The sequence below is a fragment of the Ambystoma mexicanum genome, chromosome 12 (genome assembly GCF_040938575.1).
Source record: "Ambystoma mexicanum isolate Mex_15411 chromosome 12, UKY_AmexF1_1, whole genome shotgun sequence".
Classification (NCBI taxonomy): Eukaryota; Metazoa; Chordata; class Amphibia; order Caudata; family Ambystomatidae; genus Ambystoma; species Ambystoma mexicanum.
This window is the reverse complement of record NC_090936.1, coordinates 280,516,692-280,540,242: the sequence shown is the minus strand read 5'-3', so window position 1 is coordinate 280,540,242 and position 23,551 is coordinate 280,516,692. Positions and strand designations below refer to the sequence as shown.

General features: G+C 47.5%; 1 protein-coding gene across 7 annotated transcripts in view; it reads left to right on the top strand.

Moving 5' to 3' along the window:
* Window positions 1-23,551, top strand: part of RECQL (RecQ like helicase) — a 730,526-nt gene that overhangs the window by 321,177 nt on the left and 385,798 nt on the right. For all 7 annotated transcript variants that reach the window (XM_069628431.1, XM_069628429.1, XM_069628430.1 and 4 more), the window contains 2 exons: window positions 2,133-2,200; window positions 2,286-2,480. In XM_069628431.1, the coding sequence (XP_069484532.1) occupies window positions 2,185-2,200; window positions 2,286-2,480 (211 nt within the window). In that variant the 5' untranslated portion in view covers window positions 2,133-2,184. The remainder of the gene's footprint in view (window positions 1-2,132; window positions 2,201-2,285; window positions 2,481-23,551) is intronic.

The following is a 23,551-nucleotide window of genomic DNA, read 5'->3' as shown; positions in this document are numbered from 1 at the left end:
GATGTTACTCTGCAGTGGTTAGTGAAGTAGGCGTGGCACTTGCAGTCACTGAGCCTCATTGAGCAATGGGAACTTGTGCTTGTACTGTTAGTGTAAGGACAGTGAAATGGTGTGTGGGCTGGTGGGGTTCAGGGAAGAAGTCGTCACATGACCATTTTTCAGGACCAGTGGACTATTTTAGTGTTCCTCTTCACTGATCTCAAGGAACTTTGTCTTCTTGAAGAGTGCCTATTACAAAGGGTGAAATGACCTATCCCAGCATCTGTCCATAAGGGCCTTCCTGCTACTGCAAAAAGGCACCAAAGCATCTACAAGACCAAAGCCTTCCCACGTAAGTGCAGTTTCACAGAGTCAATTAACTTGTGAACATTGTAGGTATTTGTTTCGTATGCCAGTCCACCTGCTCTGCTAGTTGTACCTGTTCCTCAATTGCACTCAGGAGAAAGGACACAAACCCTCTCATGGTCAGCACTGGTTTATGTTCCTAGTCTGGTCACACGCACCTCCTTGTAATTTTGCAGGACTACTTGGCGTACTGTGGCAAGCCAGAAGAAGGACCTGGACCAGAAGACATGTTTCAAAGGGTTTTGTTTAACTTAAAAGAATACACCTTTCTAGCCCTATTGCTAAAAGGAGAGTTTCCTTCCTAACAAACTATACTAAGGTGCTCATCAAGAGTTGTTCACCCCAATCTCTCTCAGGGTTTCTACAAATCCCTCCTGGTCTCGCATCCCATGCTTATTCGTAGAAACAATACTCCCTGGTTTAGCAGTTCTTGTCCATGTCAGAGTTCCAAAAATGTTGCAAGTTTACACAATGAAGTCTCAAGTTCCTAAAAAGATCAAATGTTTAAGTTGTTGTAGTTGGAGGGATACTTCCTTAATCCCTCTCTACCACTTGGGTAGGTTTCTCCCCACTAGGTTCACATCTTCATTGTCTCTGTGTTCCCCTTGAATCTGTTCTTCATTTGTCTGATTGAGCCCCTCTGCCTTCCTTGGGTTTTTCTGTCCCAATGTCTCACTTCTCTCTCAGGGGTATTGGTAAACCCTCTTTACACATGGCTCTTCTCGTTCTCGGTATTGTCTGTGAGCTCTTTGGTTGATTACAATATCCGGGTTCTTGGGCTCCCCTAATGCTTATTATTACTTGGTTCTTTCTCTCTCTCTTTTATGTGTCAGGTACCGAGTTAGGGTAATCTTCCCTTTGTCCCCTTTTGATCTGTGGTCTCCCCACCCTCTCCACTATGAGCAACCTGGGTACCTTCTATGTCGCAGGGTTTGCTCCACTGAGGTGTTGTCGGCTTGTAAGCAGTGGCATTCTCCACAGCTTTCTTGCGGTCCCGTACAGACACAAGCACATTTTGGGTTCGGCATGTATCTGCTCCTTCGTTGCAAGCAGAGGATTTGTTTCTCACAAGCTTTCTGAGTTTGGCATAATTTCTTGGGCTCCAGATCCACTATGTCCTCTGCATGATCGCGCCTACTGATGAGGCTGGCTCTGCTCTCGTATTGGCCTCGCCAACTCTGCACGGCTCGGGGCCAGGTCGGCAGTGTCTCTTCCCCTTCTCCTTCCGCTCTGTGCCCCTCGGTGACGTGCTCGTGTCGAGGGCTTGCCTCTGCGTATTGCTTTTTCTTCTCCGTTGAAGGGTGAATGCGCCTTTATTCTCGCTCCATGACCAAAAGGGTGTGTATAGTTCATATGCAGCTGTGAAGCCCACAAAGAGAGCAGCATTGGCTTGAGCCAAACATCCAAAGCAACTTTCAATATTATTTTGATTCTCACAGCTGAATTTAACATCAGTTTCTCAGATTTCTATGTTTGAAAATAAGACTTTAGTTATAGGGAGTTCCTCCCCATGGGAATGCAAGTTCTTGTCCCCTTGAGGAGATTCACTCCCAAAACAGGTCCTACTTTCCTAAACTCCTAGGGAGGGTTTTGCTTAGCAGGCTCACCTCCCTGAGATGCAGAAAATCCTAATTTAAAAAGTAACTTTCTCTGCATTCATGATACTATACCACATTGCAACAATTTATTGTTTGGAGTTTTTCTAATGAGATGTGGAGTCTGAAAAATGTAAAAGCAGCTTACATTAACTTTTTCAACCCTGTTTTTAATAAACATTCCTCTTTCAGGTAGACATAAAATCAAGACAACGGAAAGGGGTGCTGCTCTTAAATTTCTAAGATGGCAGATGTGTCGGGTAAGATTTGATTACATCTTATAAGTGCATCTTTTGTATGTGACTTTTTGAAGAGTTAAATTGTCCATTTCTTTACTATTTGCAGTGCTGGAACAGGAACTCAAATCTATTAACAGTGAGCTTCAGGCAGTGGAGATCCAAGTTCAAGAACTCCTTGAAAGGCAACAAGTGCTCATCCAGAATAAGAGTGTGCTGAAGAAAAAAATTAAGCTGCTTTCAGAGGATTCTAAGGAAGGCGAGAGTGCTGGGTCAGACTTGCCAGTTGCTTGGAACAAGCAAGGTGTGCAGAATAATCATTTTATTTTTTATGTCATTTTCTGTTTTGTCTTGATACATTTTGGATTTGATCCTTTTCCTTTTCTAGGGAAATACAGTGTAGTTAATGTGCTGATGTTTGTTATAGCAACTGTTAATTAGCGCATTTGTAGTCTCTTTTCATTATGTATGTTAATTATTTTCAATATTCCTAAATTTACTCCCTTCAAAGGTAAAGTCTATCGCTGTGAAACAAACTACAGCCCATTATCTTCAGCCTACTGAACCTGCACACTAGCCTGTTGTGACAGGTGGATCCCCCTGTTGGGGGTCAAAGCCTGGTGCATTGTAATACCATCAGTTACTTCACGTAATAAGTACGGTCATATTTAATTTCAATTCTTTAGAAAGCCATATATTCTTATTTACTATCAGAAGAGCATTACTGTATATTTCATGCTGAACTGGCTTTGTCTGTTGGCCTTGATAAAGTACATAGGTGAAACGTGCTGGTAGGCAATGCAGATCATACATTTAAATAATAAATAAATGTAAAAACACTGCAATCCAGAGGTGGCATACCCAATTCAACTTTACATTGTAGTGCTCATTCCCCAAGGTAAATTCTGAACTATATTAATATTTTTGCCCTTTCACGTCAAAAGAATCCCAACAATGACCTACGAAATAGAGAAATGAACTTCTTCCCTCATCGTGTTTACTAGAGTGCTAAGGTAGGGATGGGTGCCACAGTAGGTGCATCGTCCTCAGTCTTGCATAACAAGCATGGATAAACATAGCCTGTTTGAGAGCGTAGTGTTCGGAAATATTTGCATGCCTACCACCATAACCTATCATAACACAGATGCTCCAATAAATGCTCTGTATATATGGTGTCTTTCCCAACCTTGTCCCCGGGGATCTTCTACGCAGGTGGCCAGGGTTGGGCCATCGCTTTTGTATCCCAACCATGGGGGTGGACAAGTGAGGGAAGATCAGCTGGGTAGAGGGTCCTCGGGGATTGGGGAGCGAATACCCGAGGGTGAGACATGGTGGTCCCCGCCTTCTTGATTGTGACCTTTCCAACCCCTCCCCCCAGCCTTTTTTTAGGGTATATTCAAGCACACACTTCTTCTTTCCCTAAATACTATTCAAATACTGAGCCGAAGAAGAGGAAATCAAGAGGAGTACAGATTTCCCATGAGAAACACCACTATGGTACTGGGACGAGGAAGATGCAGATCAAGGCACACCAATTTCCCCAATGTACATGTCCCACTAACAAGGCCAGGCAGGGTCAGGCAATTGACTTCCACTGTGCCCATCTGCAACCTGTTAATCATTTAGATTAATAGAAAAGGAACACACTTGCTTGGCAAGGAGAACGAGTTGGAGGGCGGATCACAGCAGAATCAGGAACCAGGCCAAGGAGAACGGGACGCTGAATTGCTGAGGGGCTGTCGGGTGAAGCTGAGGGAAGCGTAGCTAGGGAGCCATATCTCTAGAGAGACCTAGGTGTCTGCAGGAGAAAGCTGAGGGGCGTGCCTATGCCGTGTTGCATGGTGCCCAGTCCATTCTCGTTCCTGTGGGTAAAACTAAGAGACCAGGATGGTCTGAGGGGCAGGTGGGGAGACCCTGACCTCAGCCGCCAGGACCGTCAAGAAATGAAAGCTGAAGGAAGCTGTCAACTCCTTTGCCATAAAGAAACGGCGATATGCATTGTATTGGAGTGGCCGAGAGTGAAAGCACTTGTTGCTGAAAGTCTCTGGTAGCCAGTTTCACAAATGAGCATTGCGAAAAGGATATCGCTAACAAGAGGACAATGGTAAAAGCATTCTGGAAGGAAACCGTATCACTGAATGGTCACGTATAAGAATATATGCATACAAACGTCTCTGTGAAAGTAAAGGAGAGTACCACAATGGCAGGGGAGCTGTGCACGGCTGAAAACTGAGCAAAATAGAAATCCTTACAGAAGCTCCTTGGCGCAAGAGGAGCTGGAAGAAAATGTAACTAAAAGAGACATTGTGAGTGAACCAAGAGTGCTGAGAAGCATCGGGGTGGCCCCCAGGCAGTAGGCTGATCCAGGAGGGCAGAAGAGACCTCACCCTAATAAACTGCCAGTAAAATAAGAGTAAAGTTAGGCACCTGGTTGCGCGACCTGTAATGGGTGGACCGTGCAGTCTGAAAACTGTGCCATGACCAGGGGAGACCCAAGTATAAGGAGGACTTGCTCTTGCAGGGACAAGCAATAAGTGAAGAGTGATATTTTCCGAAGCAACTGTTGTGAATTATACTTTTGTGTTTGAAAACAAAGTAACCTTGAACATTGGCACTTTGAAGGATTAATAGGAGGGTCTAAGCTCAAGATAAGGGCAGCCTGAGAGACCCTCTGAAGAGGTGAATCCAGTTAAGGAACGATACTGTAAATGTTGCCAAGTGAATCCTAAGAACTTGTGGAACTTTCTTACCCCGAGTGTCTTCTTGGGGAAGGGAGCTGTGGAAGAGCTCCATTTTCACACTGACTTTGCTTTGAACACTTAATTTGGCCAAATCCCACACACCCTAATACTTTGTAAAAGTGAGGGCAAGCATAGGTTTTAACACAGACACTAGTTTAACTTTGACTGACAGACTTAGACTTGGTTTTCTTTTCATTGGGGAACATTCCCACTCTAGAGTTAGGGCAAGATAGGTATTTTTCCACCCTGACCACCAAAAATGAAGTTTTTCCAAATGTATCTATGTCTGTGTCACCTCTTGATACCATGCCTGTCTCACGATGGATAAGTAAATGTTCCCATTAAAAGGACAGTTTTGATAGGATTATCACCTTCGCGTCCATGGAGGAATGCGGAACAGTAAATAAAAGTTAAATTGACAGTTGACTTTGTAAATATTTTGCATATTTACAGTCAGAATACAAAACTGATTGCTAGATGCCAGGGTGAAAACTCAAAGCACAAATTGTGGCCGGAGTTTGCAAACTTTCTCCAAAAACATGCCATAGAGAGGTGGAAAATGGTCCTTTTAGAGAAAAGCAAAGAAAAATGTAGCCACTGAGTTTGCAAACTGGTGGGGCAAATTCACATCATGGAGGCAGAGATATTCACATTGTTGCTTCCTCTGATCCTCTTGAGTATAAATCTAGACCATAGGATAATTAATTTTTGGGAGGCTTATTTTAACTGTGGTCCACATTGACGGAACTGCACAAAACATTCCATAAACAATATACAACCGACACTGAATATGTTTGAGAATAGTCTTCAAGGCCTGTCTAGGAAAGGGAAAGTTACAGAGGGTGGGGTCCTTAGAAAAACCTTTATCACTTATTCAACTCTGGCCACGATGGGCAAAACTGCATGAAACCTTCCAGAACCTAGACATAGCCCTCTCTGAAATGGATTGCTAAGTTCCATTCAGTGGGGAAGGAGAGCAAAGTTATTGGTGGTGAAATTCCCAAAAATACATTTCACATTTAATCCCAGCACAGATTTTTGGCAAACGTAGGGTTAATTGATACCAAACATGGATGAAAAGAGGGCAGGTAGACTTACTGTGCCTATGGGATGGCCAAAAGCTTGCACAGAACCCATTCCCTTAGGGCAGGCCATGCCCAAAGCCCAGAAATCCTATCACCAGTGCCAATGCCAGTTGTTATTGTGCTCCTTCCGCAATCATCTCTACATTGTGCTTAGAATCCAAGCCTAGAAACTACAGAAATTTGCCAGTTAAGATTAGCACAACCATCAGCTATGTTTGGTGCTTAATTTCATGCCACAGACACATTGCTCATATCCTCTATACACACTGTGAGAAACCTGAGGGTGTTCTTACTTGTAGACCCCGGGGATCCTTTGTTGGGGTGGCCTGGGGAGAGCCATCGTGCTTGGATGCTGACTTTGTGGGTGGACGAGCGAGGGAGGAACATCTGGGCAGGTGATCCTTGGGGACTGGGGAGGGAACACCCTTGGGCGAGAAATTATATCCCCCTTTATGAGACACCCCTACCAGACATCCCCTCAGCTTTTTTGGGGTATGGCCACCAAAGTCTGCCCCTACCCCAGCTCTTTCCCATAAAGAAACGAAAGTGAAAACATTGTGGGAAAACAAAACCATCCCTCAATCTCAATGCAAACATGATTCTGAGGGGGCACTACATTTTCCATAATGCTCCTTTCCCATCCAACTACCCTACGTTTCCCCTGCAGCACACCATCATACATAGGGAACCTACAATCCGAAGGATTGTCTCTTTTAAGACTAAACTCCCTTCACAGGAAAGATCAGGCACGTCACAAAGATACGTTAATTGAAGGTCAGGCAACCTTCCCTCTGATTCCACACCTGCAGCCTTTTAACCTGATGCAGGTGTATAAAGGGAGGAGGCTCAAACTCACAGGGTGGTGAGCAAGGCACAGCACGGGTACAGGAAGGCTGCATGGCTGAGACAAGCAGGGAATCCCTAGTGCGGACACTCTTGACAGTGGGGAAAAGGCAAGACACAGAGGGGAGCGGTGGTGCACAGAGCAGGACCAAGAACCCAGTGAAGCCCAGGACTGACTGGTGGAGATACTGGCATGGTGTGGAGCAGGAGCTCTCTGCTAGGTCTGCAAGGCAGGGAAAGGAGGAGGTAAAGTGTGGAGGCCTCCGACCACCCAACCCCCTAATTTGCAGAGTGGGTTTGTTACCCATAACTAGGCAGCCACCTGGGAGTCTCTCAGGGACAGGAGGAAGCCCTCATCTGGCTGGGAAGCCGTACCGAGACCATAGAGCAGAACAGAGCTCTCAAGACTCTGGCCGGTAAGTGGGAAAGCTGGAAAGCTGGCTAGGAGAGAATCATTGTTAAATGAGACTTTGTATCTATGTCAAGTGGCACGGCTCAAGGGAGCCCAGTATTGAACTGTCTGAGAATCCAAGATAAATAAATGAACAACGAAAGACTAAGAGCAATAGTTGAAGTGGTCATGTGCCAAGGGAAATATTGGCGCTCTTTGGAAAAGTCTTTAATAGTCTCTTTGTATTGTTCAAAAGTAATCGCATGTGGCACCAAAACATACAGAATCAATGTGGTTCGAACGCAAATGAAGAAACAAAGTAAATGTATATATTCGCCGAGCATAGTGAAAAGTAGCTGTTAAAGTGAAAGCGGATGAAGTTCTGAGAACCCGATGAAAAGCATCACGGGACTTGAAGTCCAATTAATTAACCAAATAGAAAAAACTGTGTGGGACTTGCCATGCAACAGATTGTGTACGTTGGAATAAAATTAACGAGTGAACTCGCGTGTCTGACTGCAGGCTCTTGTAAAATTGAGGAACTGTGGAATACAGGAACCAAGATGCACTTTGTTTATTGCAAAGGAAGGCAATTGTGAAATTAGTAAATGCTTGTGAATAGAGAAAGAAGAATTGTTTTTGAAACTGTGAGAAGAGGCTGTAGACTGGGAAAGGGAACCCCATAGAAAAAGAAGAGGAACTCGAGCCCGACTGAGGAAAGTCTGGTTATAAAGAAAAGGGGAGACCCAGACTCGGGTAAGGAGAACCAAATGGGCCTTATTGAACTGTGAGCTATAAACTGTGAACCATGACCTGAGAATCAGTTAGTGTGAGAAACGTAAGAGACGCATTCAACAGCCAACGTGTGGCCTTCTCAAAGAATTGTGTTGCTAACTTGTCCTTGTCAGAGACCCAAAAACCCTGTGCTTAAAACATGGAGAATCTTGGACAGTACAAGAATCCATTCTGACATCTGATTTAACATGACTAACTTTTTACACCTCCCTTTGCACTTTTTGTATACTAAAAGAGAGGGCAAGGTTAGGTTTTGTTAGCATAGGCCATTTATAATTTGACTCAGACTGACTAGGACTGTTGTCTTTTTATTTTATGGTCAAGATTAATCCCATCTTCGCTATAGGGCCAGACAGGAGTTTTTCCCAACCCCCTGACACTACCAATAAAGGTGTTGAAACTTTGTTGTTGTCTTACTCATGGTACCATTTCTGTCTTACACCACTGAGCATGGGCTAACGACATCCCTTTTTAAGAAATGCATACCCAAAAAACTAAATTTTGCTATCATTTTTGTAGACATGTCTGAAGTATGTAGATTGAGCTAGGGACTAGTGCATGGTGGTGCGTCCAGGAGGAAAGGTGGAGCAAAAGGAGAGGAGGTTCAAAGGCGACTAGATGTGAACGAGGGAGAGCCAAGAGGGTAGGTAATGAGGGAAAGTCAAGAGCAGAGGTATAGGTGGGAGATTTAACAGCAAAGGTGGGAGAAAGAGCAGAGACCAGAGTAGGGAAGGCAGCGAGGGAGAGATGGATGGAATGAATAATGGAGAAAGGAAGGGAATGAGATGAAGGGGAACCTGAAATGGGGAAGTGGCAATGAGAAGTTCATGTAAAGGGCCAGGCATAGAACTAATCACAACCTAATATAGCAATAAACCAAAGCTGATGCAGGAGAAAACCCAGGGAACATCCAGGCAGCCTGGAAAAGAGCTAAATCCTGAAACACCAGGGTCCAACTTGTGCTTAAATGCCTGACAACTGTCCCATTTGCAAATGACACTGGGCATGAGAGGCTGTGGAGCCAGTTTTTATATTGTCAAAGGCAAGTAGTACTATCAAGACATCCGGATAACTCCAAAGAAAAACGGATTGTACAAAGCCAAGAAAGAAGGGTGCTTTAACAACATAGACTGTGAGTGGCTCTGCCTGTGAAAAAGGCAGAGTTGTTTAATGGGAGAGCACCAGGATCCTAAGAAAAAGCTGACCAATCTGTACTTTTCTTCAAGAAGCCCATCCTATGATCTCACTGTATCTTAATCCCTTATTTCCTCTTGTTTCAAATAGAATAGGTTAAACGTATACCTTGGAATTGATTTATCAGTTGGTCATCTGGCCCTGATATATGGTGTTGAAAGTGGGATCATAAGCCTTGACCAGACAAGCTTGTCCCAAGCCTCCATGCCCATGCTAGAGGAACCTGACCCAGTGGCTCAAAGCCCCCTAACATGTGTTCTATGCTTCTGGGGAAGAAGAGGCAGCTCAGACAGAGGCAGGTTAATTTTTATAGTCCATCCCAAACATAATCTGGTACCTCAACACACCTCTATCTAAGTCTTCTTTAAAGCTGTTGATGATGACTAGACCTTTTCTCCAGTAATGCCAGAAGAAACCCAACTCTCAAGATCAAAACATTGCAACCAGAACGGCCGTAGTTTTCACTTGAGTGAAGCCTATTAAGCCCCACCTCCCCAGGAAAGCAGTAGATCATGGGTCTTAGCCAGTTGACTCAGCCATGAGAGCGGATGAGCACAGGGCGAGCTGAAACTCTACAAGGTCCAATGTCCTCTCTTGGCCCATCTCTGACAACCTCAGAGATTCAGAGGGCAGACCCTGGCCACTGTGGCGGGTCAGAAGAATGACACAGACTCTAAATGTCAATTTTAATGTACTTTTATTTAACAGAAAGGTGCAAACTCCTAACTTTTCCTAAACTATGGGTGTTCCCTACCTGTCAAATTTACTAAGGTGCTAGTCAGTCGTCGGTGCACGTCTTCAATCGGATTCAGCCCACTGTCCAAAGCTAATCTATTCTGATCCTACCATCATTATAATAACTGAGAAACAAGAGAATGACTCCTTCTGCTCTTTAATATAGAACCCGTATATATAGCTTTTCGCCACCACGTTCATCAAATTATATAGTTCATATACTGGACTTTTCGAGGGAATTGGGTCCTCCGACGTGTTCCATATCTATGACATGTAATCACTACAGCTGTGCTGCTTCGGAAAATCTTCTGTGTCCTGCGTCAATGACGTCGATACGCCACCCTCGAGGACCTCCTCCGACGGCCGACGTCACTGGATGTTATAAGTAGGTCGCAGGACGCCCGTAGCCTCTGTTCCGTTTTTTCTGCAAACGTGTTCGATTCGGAGATCTCGGCACGCCTCGACTCTTTGGAGTTTCTGTTCTTTCTCGGTTCTTCGAACCTGTTCGTATTGTGAAGTATATTCTTCGTGGAGATGTCTACCTCGTCTTCCACCCAGTGTCCGGGCTTTAAGAAGTGCGAGGACTGTGGGTCCAAGATGTCGTTGACGGACTTGCACAACGCATGCCTCTGGTGCCTCGAGGAGGCCCATGACACGGATGACTGTGTCGACTGCCAGTCGCTCACGTCCAAAGCCTTGCGGGAGCACAAGAAGTTATCGGTAGGTAAGGTGTCCAAGCCACGGAAGTCGAGGTCTGCGGGGCTTTCGGCAGATGATTCGAGGGGCGACTCTCTGCATCGTCGTCGGAAGTCCAGTGGGTCTCAGTCCCGGAGTCGGTCCCGCCACTCCTCTGCCTCTTCGAGGCACTCCCAGAAGCGCCGTCATCAGTCGCCTTCCCCGTCCTCATCCGAGGACTCCGCCCACCAAGCATACGACGCCGGAGGAATGTGCTTCCTTCGGGAAGAAAATGTTGGCGATTCTCGAATCACAGGGCCTCCGAGTGGGGTCGGTCGTGATCGGTCGAGAAACACCGCTCGCACGCCTTCCGGCTCGGGTGGTCGGCACGATTCGCGGGAGGGGTCCTTCCCGGACAAGGGGAATCGTTCTCGTCATGCCCGTTCCAGGTCCCCATCCTCGACGCGCTCAAGATCGTGTCCACCTGTGGTGTCTTCGAGGAAGACGTCAACGCCGGTGACACAGAGGTCGTTGACAGACTCTTTCGAGGCCCCGTCTCTGAACAAGTCGTCAACCCCATCGGCACCCAGGCTGTCGAGGGGCACGCTCGGGGCTCCGGCCTCGAGGACTGTGTCGACGCCATCGATGCTGTCGGCACCGCGTTCGGCGTAGACACCGATTCACTCAATGCCTTTTGAGGCTGTTTCGACGGGGGTTCCTCGGGGCTCGGTGGAACCACCTAGGAAGGCTCTGGTAAAGGTCAAGCATGGCTTTGTTCCACATTCTGTGCCTTCTTACCGCCAACTTGAGTTTATTTAAGCGGTGGATGAGGGCTTTGATGATGGCATGGTTCCGGATACGGTGCCGGACGAGATTCTCTCGGGCCATAGCCAAATTGATGACCTGCGGCAGTCCCTGCACGATGCCAGTGGGCTGGGCTCCTCTACGGAGGTGGAGTTTTGTAGGCCTGAGCCTGGCACCCATGCCAACTCCTCGTACCAGCGCCTTATCTCCAGGGTCACAGAGTACTTGGGATGGTCTGCTCCCCCGTGGGATTTTCTTCAGGATGACCTTACGGATATCCTAGACCAAGGTCCACCAACTGACCCAATACTGCCGTTCCATATGGCTTTACAGAGGAGGGTGGCGGCGGCTTGGACTGCGCCGGAGAGTCTCCCAGCAGTGGGCAAGTCTTTGCCGCGAAAATACCGCCCAGCCAGTAACGACCCCTGCTACTTGACCAAGCACCCCACTCTGGAGAGTTTGGTGGTGCAGGGGCATAGGCCCCGGCGAAGCAGGCGTCGTATCCTACCATCCCTCCTGATAGGGATGACAAGCATTTTGACGGCTGGGCGAAGAAAGTGTTTTCTTCAGGGGGTATGGCGCTTCAGGCGGCCAACTCCGTTTGTGCCTTGTCACGTTTCATGCACACTCTGTGGAACTGTGTTTCCTTAGCGGCTGAACATATTCCCAAAGGGGACGAACGGGATCGTTTCCTTGCCATGGTTCAGGATGGCAAGGATGCCATGTATGAGGCTGTTCAGTCAGGTTTGGACATGGCAGATTGCGTCAGCCGGTCCATGGCGGCGAGCACTGTGATACGCAGGTTTGCGTGGTTGCGCAACTCGGGGTTTGCTCCTGATGTGCAAGCCCGGCTCCTCAACATGCCCTTTGACGGGGAACATCTTTTTGGCAGCAACGCTGACTAGAGCCTTGAGAGGTTGCAGACCTCCAAAGCTGCAGCAAAGTCGTTGGGCGCTGCAGTTCGCCAAACTTCGCCTTTTCGTTCTAGGGGACAGCAATGGAGTGGAGGTTCCTTTCGTTATTATTCATCCTTTGGTAAAGCGAGAGGAGCTGCCAGTCAAAGTGGCCACCGTAGGAGTGCCAGAGGTGGAAAACAAGGTACTCGAGGTGCCAAAGCCGCTCGGGCTGTTGCCTCTTTGCCCTCAGGCAACGCCGCAGCCGCTTCAGCTCAGTCATGAGGCCATGTCCATTGGTTCGCCGGTTGGGGGAAGGCTGGCGCAGCATCCTGCAGAGTGACGTGCCATTACTTCAGATGGGTGGGTTCTGGAGATCATAACCCACGGCTACTGTCTTCCTTTCCGGCAGAGGCCTCTAGACAATCCACCGGGGAATCTCTCTTTGAAGAGTCCGGATCCGCTCCTTGCGCAGGAAATTCAATCCCTGCTGGAGAAAGGCGCCATAGAACTTTCCAAGAGAGACGGTGGATTGAGACCCATCATGGACTTGCGCGGTTTGAACAAACTCCTCAGGAAGGACAAGTTCGAGATGGTTACTCTCAAGTCCTCCAGGCCCTTCAACTTCAGGACTGGTTGGTGTCTCTCGACCTCAAGGACGCTTGTTTTCATGTGCCGATACCTCCAAAGCACAAGAAGTACCTGAGGTTCGCGGTTGGCGACTCGCACTTTCAGTTTCAGGTCCTGCCTTTCGGATTGACCTCCGCCCCGAGGGTCTTCACCAAGCTCATGGTAGTGGTGGCAGCGCACCTCAGTAAAGGGGGGATTCACGTCTACCCCTACCTGGACAATTGGTTGATCAGGGCGCGCTCTCCCGAGCAAGTCCTGGATCATCTGTCCGTCACCTGCCACTCCCTCCACAAGCTGGGCTTCTCCCTCAACTTGAAGAAGTCCCATTTCACACCAACTCAGAGGCTCCAGTACATCGGAGCGGTGCTCGACACGTCCCTGGGGCAGTGTTATCCTCCCCAGATGAGGGCTCATCACATTCAGCAGATGGTGCACAGGTTTCAGCTTCCCCAGAGTCTCCCAGCGTTCGAGTTCTTGAGATTGCTCGGCCTCATGGCATCCTGCATTCTTCTGGTGCCGGGGGCCAGGTTGCGCATGAGATCTTTGCAATGGGCACTCAAGCTCAAGTGGTCTCGGTCCTCTGGCAGGTTGTCGGACCCTGCTCAGGTGCCGTCCTCGGTCGCCCAGGACCTTCTGTAGTCGGCCGTCGAAGACAATCTGATGAAGGGGGCTCCATTTTGGCTACCCTGGCCGGAGGTGACGATTGTGACGGTGCGAGGGAAGAATGCCCTGATACTGACGGACAACACGGTGGCCATGCACTACCTCAACAAAAAGGGGGGGGCAGGGTCACTTCCTATGTGCAGGGAGGCAATGCAGCTCTGGTTCTGGGCAATCCAGCAGGAAGTTTCGATCTCGGCAGTTCATCTGGCCAGAGACGAAAACGAAAAATGAGAAAACGAGACGGCGGACGCATGCAGAGCGAGTGGGAGTTGGCTCAGGGGATTCTCCTAGAGATCTTTGCCATTTGGGGGACCCCTCAAGTGGATCTCTTCGCCTCCAGTGTCAACCGGAAGTGCGAGAGGTTCTGCTTGCGGGAATTTCCTCCAAAAGGAGCCTTAGGAGACACGTTCATGGTGGAGTGGTCATTCCCACTGCTGTACGTGTTTCCTCCAGTCCCCGTCATCCCGCAAGTACTGCGTAGGTTACGGAGGTTCGATTCAGTTCCCGGATGATCCTCATTGCTCCGGCGTGGGCCCGGAGGACGTGGTACCCGGACATTCTCGACTTGTCCATCTGCCCTCCACGTCGTCTTCCCTACCAAGACGATCTGCTCTCACGGGAGGGGGGTCAGGTTCTCCATCCAGAGGTCAGATCCTTCAACCTTCATGCTTGGTTTCTGAAAGGTTGAGGTATAAGGATTGGGAACTCCCTGAAGACGTGAAGGAGGTGTTGCTCTCGGCCAGACGGCCAGCAGCAAAGTCCCTGTACCGTTGGCGTAAGTTCTGCGACTGGTGCAGGGTTAAGAATGTGGATCCTTTTGCATGTGACATTCCCATGGTTCTGTCTTTTTTGCTTTCTTTGGCCCACGGGGGCTTGCAAGTGGGTACCGTTAAAGGTTACCTGGCGGCGCTGTCCATATTTAAGCGCTCGTCTGAAGAATGTTCCTATTTTAAAATTCCTTTAATTTCTCAGTTTCTGAAAGGGCTCACTAATGTGTTCCCTCCGTCACCTTTCCAGGTGCCCGGTTGGGATTTGAACCTTGTTCTCAAGTTTCTGATGGGTGCTCCGTTTGAGCCTTTGCATTCATGCCCTTTGGGACTGTTAACACTTAAAACTGTATTTTTGGTTGCGGTCACTTCCGCTCGCAGAGTGAGTGAGTTACAGGCACTTTCAGTTAAGCCACCCTTCACTGTGTTTCATAAGGACAGGGTTGTCCTTAGAGTTTGTCCTTCCTTTCTTCCGAAGGTGGTGTCGGAATTTCATTTAGGCCAGAAGGTTGTTCTTCCGGCATTTTATCCTCCTCCACATCCTGGTAAGGAAGAGGAGAGGCTCCATAGGCTTGATCCTAGGGGAGCGTTAAGCTTTTATATTTCACGCATGTCCCGGGTCAGAGTGGACGATCAACTCTTCATTGGTTATGCTGGAAAGCGTTTGGGACAAGCTGTAACGAAACAGACTTTGTCTCGCTGGATTATTTTGGCTATCTCTGAGTGTTACCTCTTGGCGGGTAAAGACCCACCGGTCAGCTTGCGGGCCCATTCTACCAGGGGTATGGCTGCCTCTATTGCCCTACAGAGGCGTGTTCCTATTTGTAACATCTGAGATGCAGCCACCTGCGCTTCGGTACATACTTTTGTACGTCACTACTCCCTCGATTCCATCCGTGGGCAGGATCTGGCCTTTGGCAAGGCTGTCCTTTACTCCGCAATTTGATTGGGCATTCTAAATTTCTGTTTTCCAAATTCTTTTCCCACCTCCTTGCATTGGTACTGCTTTGGGAGTCTGTCATAGATAAGGAATACGTCGGAGGACCCAATCCCCTCGAAGAACAAGTTACTCTCTTACCTGGTAACGTTCTTTCGATGGGATGGTCCGACAAAGTATTTCATATCGCTCCCTCCCTGCCTTCCCCTCTACAGAATTTCTTATGCGATTGCAGCTTAATTTTCCGCAAGGCTTTGTGTGTCAGACTGGCAGAAGACTGGTGCCACACGTTCTGGGAAAAAACTACAACTGAGGCTACGGGCGTTGTGCGTCCTACTTATAACATCCAGTCACGTCAGCCGTCGGAGGAGGACCTCGAGGGCGGCGTATCGACGTCATCGACGCAGACGCCGAAGATTTTCCGAAGCAGCACAGCTGTGGTGATTACATGTCATAGATATGGGATACGTCGTCAGACCATCCCATCGAAAGAACGTTACCAGGTAAGAGAGTAACTTGTTCGTACAAGCCTTAATATGTTCCTCTTGTTTTCTCTTGTGTTCTTCTTGTCTTTCTCTTATTCTTTCTCTGTCATAGAATTTCTCAATACGTTTCTTTTTACTCTTCTCAAAAGTTCTTCCAGTCGTTTACAGCTTGTGTTGATCTGGATCAAAAGTTAAGGATAAAGTCCCAACATTCTTTCTCGCTTCCTTTCTAGACTGGACGAATTTGAGCGTTCGAGTAATGGTTCTCACTCTTTCTCTGTATTTTTAATATTTTGTTTTGACTGGACGAGTATGAATGTTCCAGTAATGATTATTAGTCTCTGTGTTTTCAATGCTACTTGTTGACTGGGACGAGTTTGAGCTTTCCAGTAATTATATCTCTGTCACGTATCCCCCTCCTGGGTCTTCTGTTTTCCCTGTTATCTATGTTTTGCAGGGGTAATGTCACTGGGGTCCTACATGCACTGGGACCTTTTTCTCTTTGTGTCAGAATGGCTTCCCTCAATATTAACATATTTGATTATTGCTACTCTGCTCTTTCTTTTGCTTCATTCCCTGACAGCTCCTCACCCACGGTATTGGTGTGGTTTATGGACCAATGGGCCCAGCGCATCTCTCCTTGCGGTCACACAAGCACTTTTCCTCCCTTTGGGGTCATGACGTCTCTTAGTACATCCTCTTTACTTTAGTGTGCTTGGTCTCTTCCTCTTCCCTACACAGTGCGTTGGTGCCTTTCTTCGATTCTCTCTGCCATTTGGTACGCTCTCACCTCACTTCAGCTTTCAGAGCAATTTACCATTGCCAAAGCGTCACTTTGGTACTTTCGCCGGATTCTCTTCCTCGCATCAGACGCCACGTGTCCAGGACTCTCAATTGGGCAGCGTCCGCTAATATGAAACTCACGGTCTCTCTCTCTCCCAGGTAATGGCCAAATATATGACGTTCTTCTGGGGCTTGCCTGGCATATTGTGCAAGTCCGTCTTTTCTTTTGGATTCCCATTCAGTATGGTTCGAAGGATCTTCGTCCCAATTTCTTTTGAGCTTTCTCTTACAGACATTGATATTACACTTGGTGGACAAAAACGAACTTTAATTTGTTCTGTTATTCATTGTCTTCCTTTACAGGATTTTCTTGAAGAGGGTGCAGTGATTTCAGGTTTAGGGAGTTCCTCACTGGAACGGCAGTATTTGTCCCCAAAGGGGGAGTCTCTCGCAGTGAGGACCCACTTACCTCTACCCCTGGGGAGGGTGTTAAGTAGCCGACTCTCCTATAGAGCCTCACAAGGAAAGGCTCCCGCTTGGGGAGAAATGACAGAATCCTGTGATTCGCCACACCACTGTGAAAACATCATGAAGTGAGACACAGACAACAGACTTAAAGTTCAAAATAAGATCATTTATTCAATGAAATGTCAGGATGGTAGAAGGCCCTTGCCCTGTGCTAAAGTGGGATTTCCCAACCTAAACAAAACTAAGGACAATCTGAGTCAGAGTTAAACTGGAAAGTCTGTCTCCAAAACCAATCCTTGCCCTCACAACTAAAACTAAACAATGTGTGGGGATGCCAATAATGAAAATAAAGTTCAGAGCTTTGTCCAGCTCTTAGTTTCTCCTTCAGGTTCCCTTCCCCAAATTCCAAAAAGTTCACAAAGTCTTAGGATTACCTTTTCCAAGTTCAATGTAATGCAGTTCCACACAATCCTCGGGGCTCCCTTGCCAAAGTCTCAAGCAACACAGTTCAAAAGCAAAGAGGTATTGAGGCTCCATCCGCAAGACAGCACTTGCACTCTATCAAGTGTCAGGGTTCCCTCAACGTAGCATCCATTGGTTAGCCTCACCAGTCTTCTCATGGTGCTTCTCTTTGGTTTCTTTCAGAATGTCTATAGTTTTCATCATTTAGGGCTCGCTAGTCTAGGCGTAGTTGTCGGACCACACGGTCCACCCATCACAGGTCACGCAAGCAGGAAACCCCAAGCTCTCCGGTTCACACAAGTTAATCTGTACTTGTTCCTGTGTACATATTCACATTCGTTGGCCAAGTCTCAGCTTGTTGACTTTAGGGGCAGCTTCACGCTTTCCTGGTTCCTCCCAGTTAGCCTCTTGACTTTGGCCCCACTTATCAACCCTCTCTTGCCAGGCTGTGCCCTTGTTGGACTGTTTCCAGCTATAATTTTCAATTTCTAGTAGTCTGGTTCATACCCCACCTTTTTCACACTTGCATTGTTTTCTGCATAATGCTTTTTAAATGGGCACTTTCCTCTTGGCTTCTGTTCGGCATTAGCTTGCCCATAAAACAAAGTAATGTATTCAAATGCCTACTTTGGCTTAAGTTCCAATGTTCATTCAATTTCGTATTCAATATATATGTTTCAGCATTGTTTCAATTTTGCACCCAGTTCGGTATTCAAAATAAGTATGTCAGCATTGTTTCAGGTTTTCGCCCTGCTCAGCGTTCAAGTCTTAACCGGCACTGCCTTACTTATACACAGAGGCCCCCTGGCTCTGAGTGGCTCCCCTAACACTCACTGGTCTTTGGATTCCTCTCTGGCAGCTCCGGCTGCCTTCTTCTTGCTTTGCCGGTCGACGGACCAGCCCCTGCGAGCCCCGCTCGCACTTCTGGTGCCCTGCAGAACCCGTCGGTGTTTCTGCCTCCTCCACAAGAACGCGTCCTTTCTTCCTGCTCGCTCGCAGATGCTGCTATACGCAGCCCAGCATGTAGGCTCCCATTTATGTGGCAATCCAACAACCAAACTGGCATGGTGCTATGCAGTTTATCTGGGCTTCGGCCAATATCCCTAATTCCTGTCAGGCCCAACCCCAACGGCTTCTCACAACACAGGTCCCCTTCTGGCAACCTCCGCACAGGCCTCCCTGTTTCTCCCCATTTTGTTTCATTGGTCTCTCTTTATACACCTGTAACCCTTCAGCAGGTTTCTGGTGTTTATTCACCATCAGACTTTCCTGACCATATTTTAAGGGACATGCCTGACCCACACACAGTTCTTTGCAGGCATCTTGCTCATGCCACATCCAAAGTGGTGAAACAAAGGTGCAGTGTTCCTTACTCCGTTTCCTCTTGCTCGACCCAGTACTTTCAAATATCAAATGTGGGGAAATGAGGGAAGCTGTTCTACAGTAACCTGCAAATGCCGGGGGAGGGCTAGGTTGTTCCTCAACAGGGAAAGGGGGATACCCTCCACCTAGGCGATCCTCCCTCACTTCTCCGCCCCAGGGTCAGGATCCAAAAGCAATGGTCTCTGCCTGGCCACCCAAGAAGATGATCCGGGGGAGTATGGGTTTCTCACACCACCCAGAACATGAGATGTTCCTGGGGAAGATTCTTCAGTAGCTGATCACTGGCCATCTAATAGTAATAGATGAATTAAAGAGGGCCATCCCCCCAACCCTGGCACACTTAATTCACTGCCAGCGGTCCATCAAAAGCATTCAGAAAGATAGGTCTTGGGCACTTTTATTTACTAATTTTGAACTAGTCCCTGTGACTGCTTGATTGTAAAAGGAACACGGAACCAAATGCATTGCTTAACTATTGATGGATGAATTGCAGACAGCATATTAAGTCCCAATTCCAATTGGTAGGATACGACATGAAGATCTCTTAAACAATATTGGAGCAGCCTGGGTATGGCCCAGGGTTCCATTCCTAGTGACCTTGTGATATGTTTATTCCCACTGGCAACCACAAGACAGCTATACTATGGCATCCAAAGTGCCCTGGTTAAATGGATAGATGTGATGACTTTGTTGGAGAACGTAAAAGGACATGCTCACTGTAGAGAAACTTTTCCTGAAGTTGCCACCATACCTCCAGCTTGCTGTTTGACAACTCCACCTTGCCTGTGAAGGAAGCTCAGACAGCAATGTGCATATCAATCTTGACGCATACAACCAGATGTCCCGTTGAAAAGGTGACTAATCCAGGCCTGAAGGACAATTTGAAACCAACTAATTCTCCTTCCAGAGCTGACTAACGTGAAAAGACAGAGCTTCCCATAATCCATAATACATCCCTGGAAAGGTGTTGAAGGTGGTAGTCAATATGCTGTGGCAGAGGCTTAGAGACCCGTAATCAGATGCTATGCTTCTGGGAAGCATGACCATATTGACCGCACATGTTCAAACAGACCCCTATAGGAACCCATAGATACCAGTTATTGTTATCCAAGCCTCTTGCTGGGTGATCTGGCTGTTCCTCATCCAGCCACTATTTGTGGTTTGATAAGGAATAGCCGAAGGGAAGTCCAGGAAAACACCTGGATATGCTGTCGCAGAGAGCAGGAGAGGATGACTACATCCCTGTGGAGCTGAAAGGCCATGGTATAACTGCACTTCTTGTATCAGGCAGTCGCCGGACCGCTGTCAGACTGACTTAGTTCTCACCGATCAGTTGTTCAAAATGAAATGACCTACGTTCACAGGGATCGAGAGACTTATCCAAAGGCACGAATAGCGATCAAGACAGAAGGTGAGAAATTCCCACTTGAAGAACCTGTAATGCCTATTTTACCAGACCAATTTATCCCGGGTGCTCATCTCATTTCTTTCTTTACTTGGATGGATCAGGCCGTAAAAAGGATTGTCCACCATGCCTATGTCAGAAAAATGCAATAAAAAAAAGACTAACCTGAGGACTAGCTGGTCAAAGAATGGAGGTTTGGCTGCATGGTAAATGGGATTTTAAACCGGAATCCCTGAAAGATTATAGCTTTCACGCCCCGGCCGAGGAGGGGAGGTGGGAAGACATGGGCTTTAATGGCCCGGCAGCCCGAGCTTTGGTAGGCCAGAGCCAAGCTAGGGTGCGGATAGTTTTCTCTTTTTTTTTTTTTTTGTCCGACAGCAGAGCAGCTCAGCGCGTGCCCATCTCCCATCAGAGAAAAGAAATGGAAAAAAATGTCTGCGTCCATTAACATGGAAAAGGGACAAGGTCCCTTTTCGGATGACGGCAGCCATACGAAACATGTTCCAAAATGGCCACCATACGCTGAAAAGGAACCATGTCTCTTTTCGGTTTTAATGGCGGTGGTGCAGGCGGTGCTTAGAGCTTTACTCCTGTGAAAGACAGATTTTCATTGGTTGTCTGTCTTTCCCAAGTGCAAATCCCTTTACAGCTCTAGGTGAAGTGATCCCCCTGAGAAACCTTCCCAAGAGGTTAGTTACAAGAGGGTCTTAGTGGAAAGGGGTGAGATATGTGACTAAGTGCCATGCTGGAGGATGGGACTGGTGTGACCCTGGGGAACTGCGGTCAGCCACCCACTCCGTGATGTAGGCCATGGAAGGAGGTACATGGAGGATCCCCCTGGGCCCCCAGTCTATCCCTAGCTTCGTGAGTGTCACCCACCTTAATAAACCTGAGACTCCTTGCACTAGTAAAGCATCTGCTGAGTCCATGTTGCACTACTCTAGTAAGATGTATTACATTTTTACTTGTTTGATTTTAAAATGGAAACATGGGGATTCTAATATTTAACAGGGCTCTTTACTTTGGAGCAGGACTCCTCAATCATTAGGCGATTCAGAACCTTAGACTTCCAGAAATCTTTCTTCCATTGTTTTCATGGGGGTGGGATACATTACGATGTGCCAGCGGCCTCACTTTCTGCACTAGTGAGGCGGCTGCACGCTACACTCCCCTTCAGTGAGACCCATTCTGTTTTACTCTTTACGCTTTAAAATTGAGACATAGGCTTTCTGACATCCAGCCCTACACTTTACAATATTCCTTATCTATTAGGGGATTCGCAAAGTTAGAACAAGGCTCTCTACTATCACTCTCAAATGGAGAAGGATAAATTACGATGTGGCGTCAAGTCTAAGTGTCCACCCATTGCTCTGACGAGCAGCCTGCTTCATGCCAGTTGATACATGGCCCGTTCCTGGGTAGGCAGCCCCCTGCTTTTTAAAGCGCTTTCACTCTTTGAAAGATCTCCTCACCCTCTGGCATGCTTATAATACACTATCAAGGAGCCTATTCAGAAACTCGATCTGGCTACTTGATGAAGCGACCCAATCAGTATCTTCTCCCATCCTATCATTTGTCTTGAGAATAAATTAGGAAAGTCCACAATACCAGAAGAGCACACAGCAATTCTGATTAATGTCAGCTCTGCCACATATAAACATTTTGAGATTTGCAACTTTTTAGATTCCTCATCCTGGGCTCTTATGCTCATTACAGACACATGATTTCAGAAGATGTCTTTGCCCTGTTTAATGACACAATTCATAATCATTTTATATGTGCAGTTCCAATGTACTACATAATCAGTGTTGGGGCTTCACTGTTATGACGTGACAGCAGCTGTCTGCAGTGAAAGCCTATCCCCAGTCATACACCAGTCCATTTGGGATAAATAAACTTGAAAAAACAAAATGTCCCATAAATCCCTTATTGAAAGAATCCAAAACCATGATTGGATCCAGGGAGTGACATTTTGCAGGCAGAAGAGATGGACCATTCAGAAGACCCAGTGATGTTAACTATGTAAGGAAGAAGGTGGGAAAAGAAATCCCTGGGCCAGATGGACCAAACCATGGGCCTCATCACAAGTCCGGTGGTAACCGTGCCGGTAAAACCGGCAGGTTGCCGCCGGACTTGCACATTTTATCAGCGCCTGGCTTGCCGGAAACACCGGAGGATTACAACCCCGGCGTTCTGGAAAGTCTGGCGCCGATAATTGTAAATCCCCATTCCCATTGAGTCCTATCGGACTCAATGGGAATGGGGACCACGGAAGCACTGGCGCCGTTAATAACCGTGCCCGTGCTTCCGTGAAACTCTACAGACGGGTGCTGTTCCGCCCGCAAGGTCTGACTCTGGCAGGCAGGACGGTACCTGCCTGCAGTGTCGTACTGTGCTGATCCGGTAACAACGGTGCTGGTCGGCTTACCGGCACCTTTTTTACCGGACCGGCATAGTTAGAATGATGCCCCGTGTTAACAAACCAACAAGAAAGGGACTAAATCTCACATAATTCATGGCTCCCTGAAGAGGAAAACCCAGACCGGACTAGCAAAAAAACACTTGAAGAATTTGAATCGGAAGCATAACAGGGAAGGCTGGGGCGAGGTTTTTGGCACAAGAGGTCACTAAAATGTAATGCAGAGAAGGGAAACTCCCCAGCCTGAGAAACCTGTAGCTCCTTCCCCGCCAGCAACAATCAGTCTAAAGTGGGATTCAAGATGGCGGCTTCCCCATTTAAAGTCTTCCACAATGAACTCATGACTACAAAGCATCCCTGCCATGGAGCATGCCCAGAGCGGGTGCATGTGATCCCCTGGCCAATCAGCAGGCAGCTAGTCAGTCCAAGCACTGCATAAAGGCCAGCACCCATGATAAGAGCGGAAGGGAGTTTTGTGGTACCGAGAAGGCGTGTTGTGGAAGACGATTGCTGGTGCAGTGTAAGGTTGCTGGTATGATATAAGACCTAGAGTGGAAGAAAGGGTTGCAAGATCAAGAGAGGAGGACAGGATTGCCATGACAAAGTAACGAAAGGGCAGATACTGGCATCCACTAAGTGATGCATGTCTTGGGGGCCTCTTGAGGAAGGACCCCTGGGCTACCTTACCTTAGTCACAGGCAGGGACTTGTCACCACCAACCAGCTTAAATGGGCCGGGCGCTATGCAGGCCAACTCTTGGAACCGGGGATCCCTCAGAAAAACTGCTGCATGCTTCACATGGAGAAATTGCTCAGCA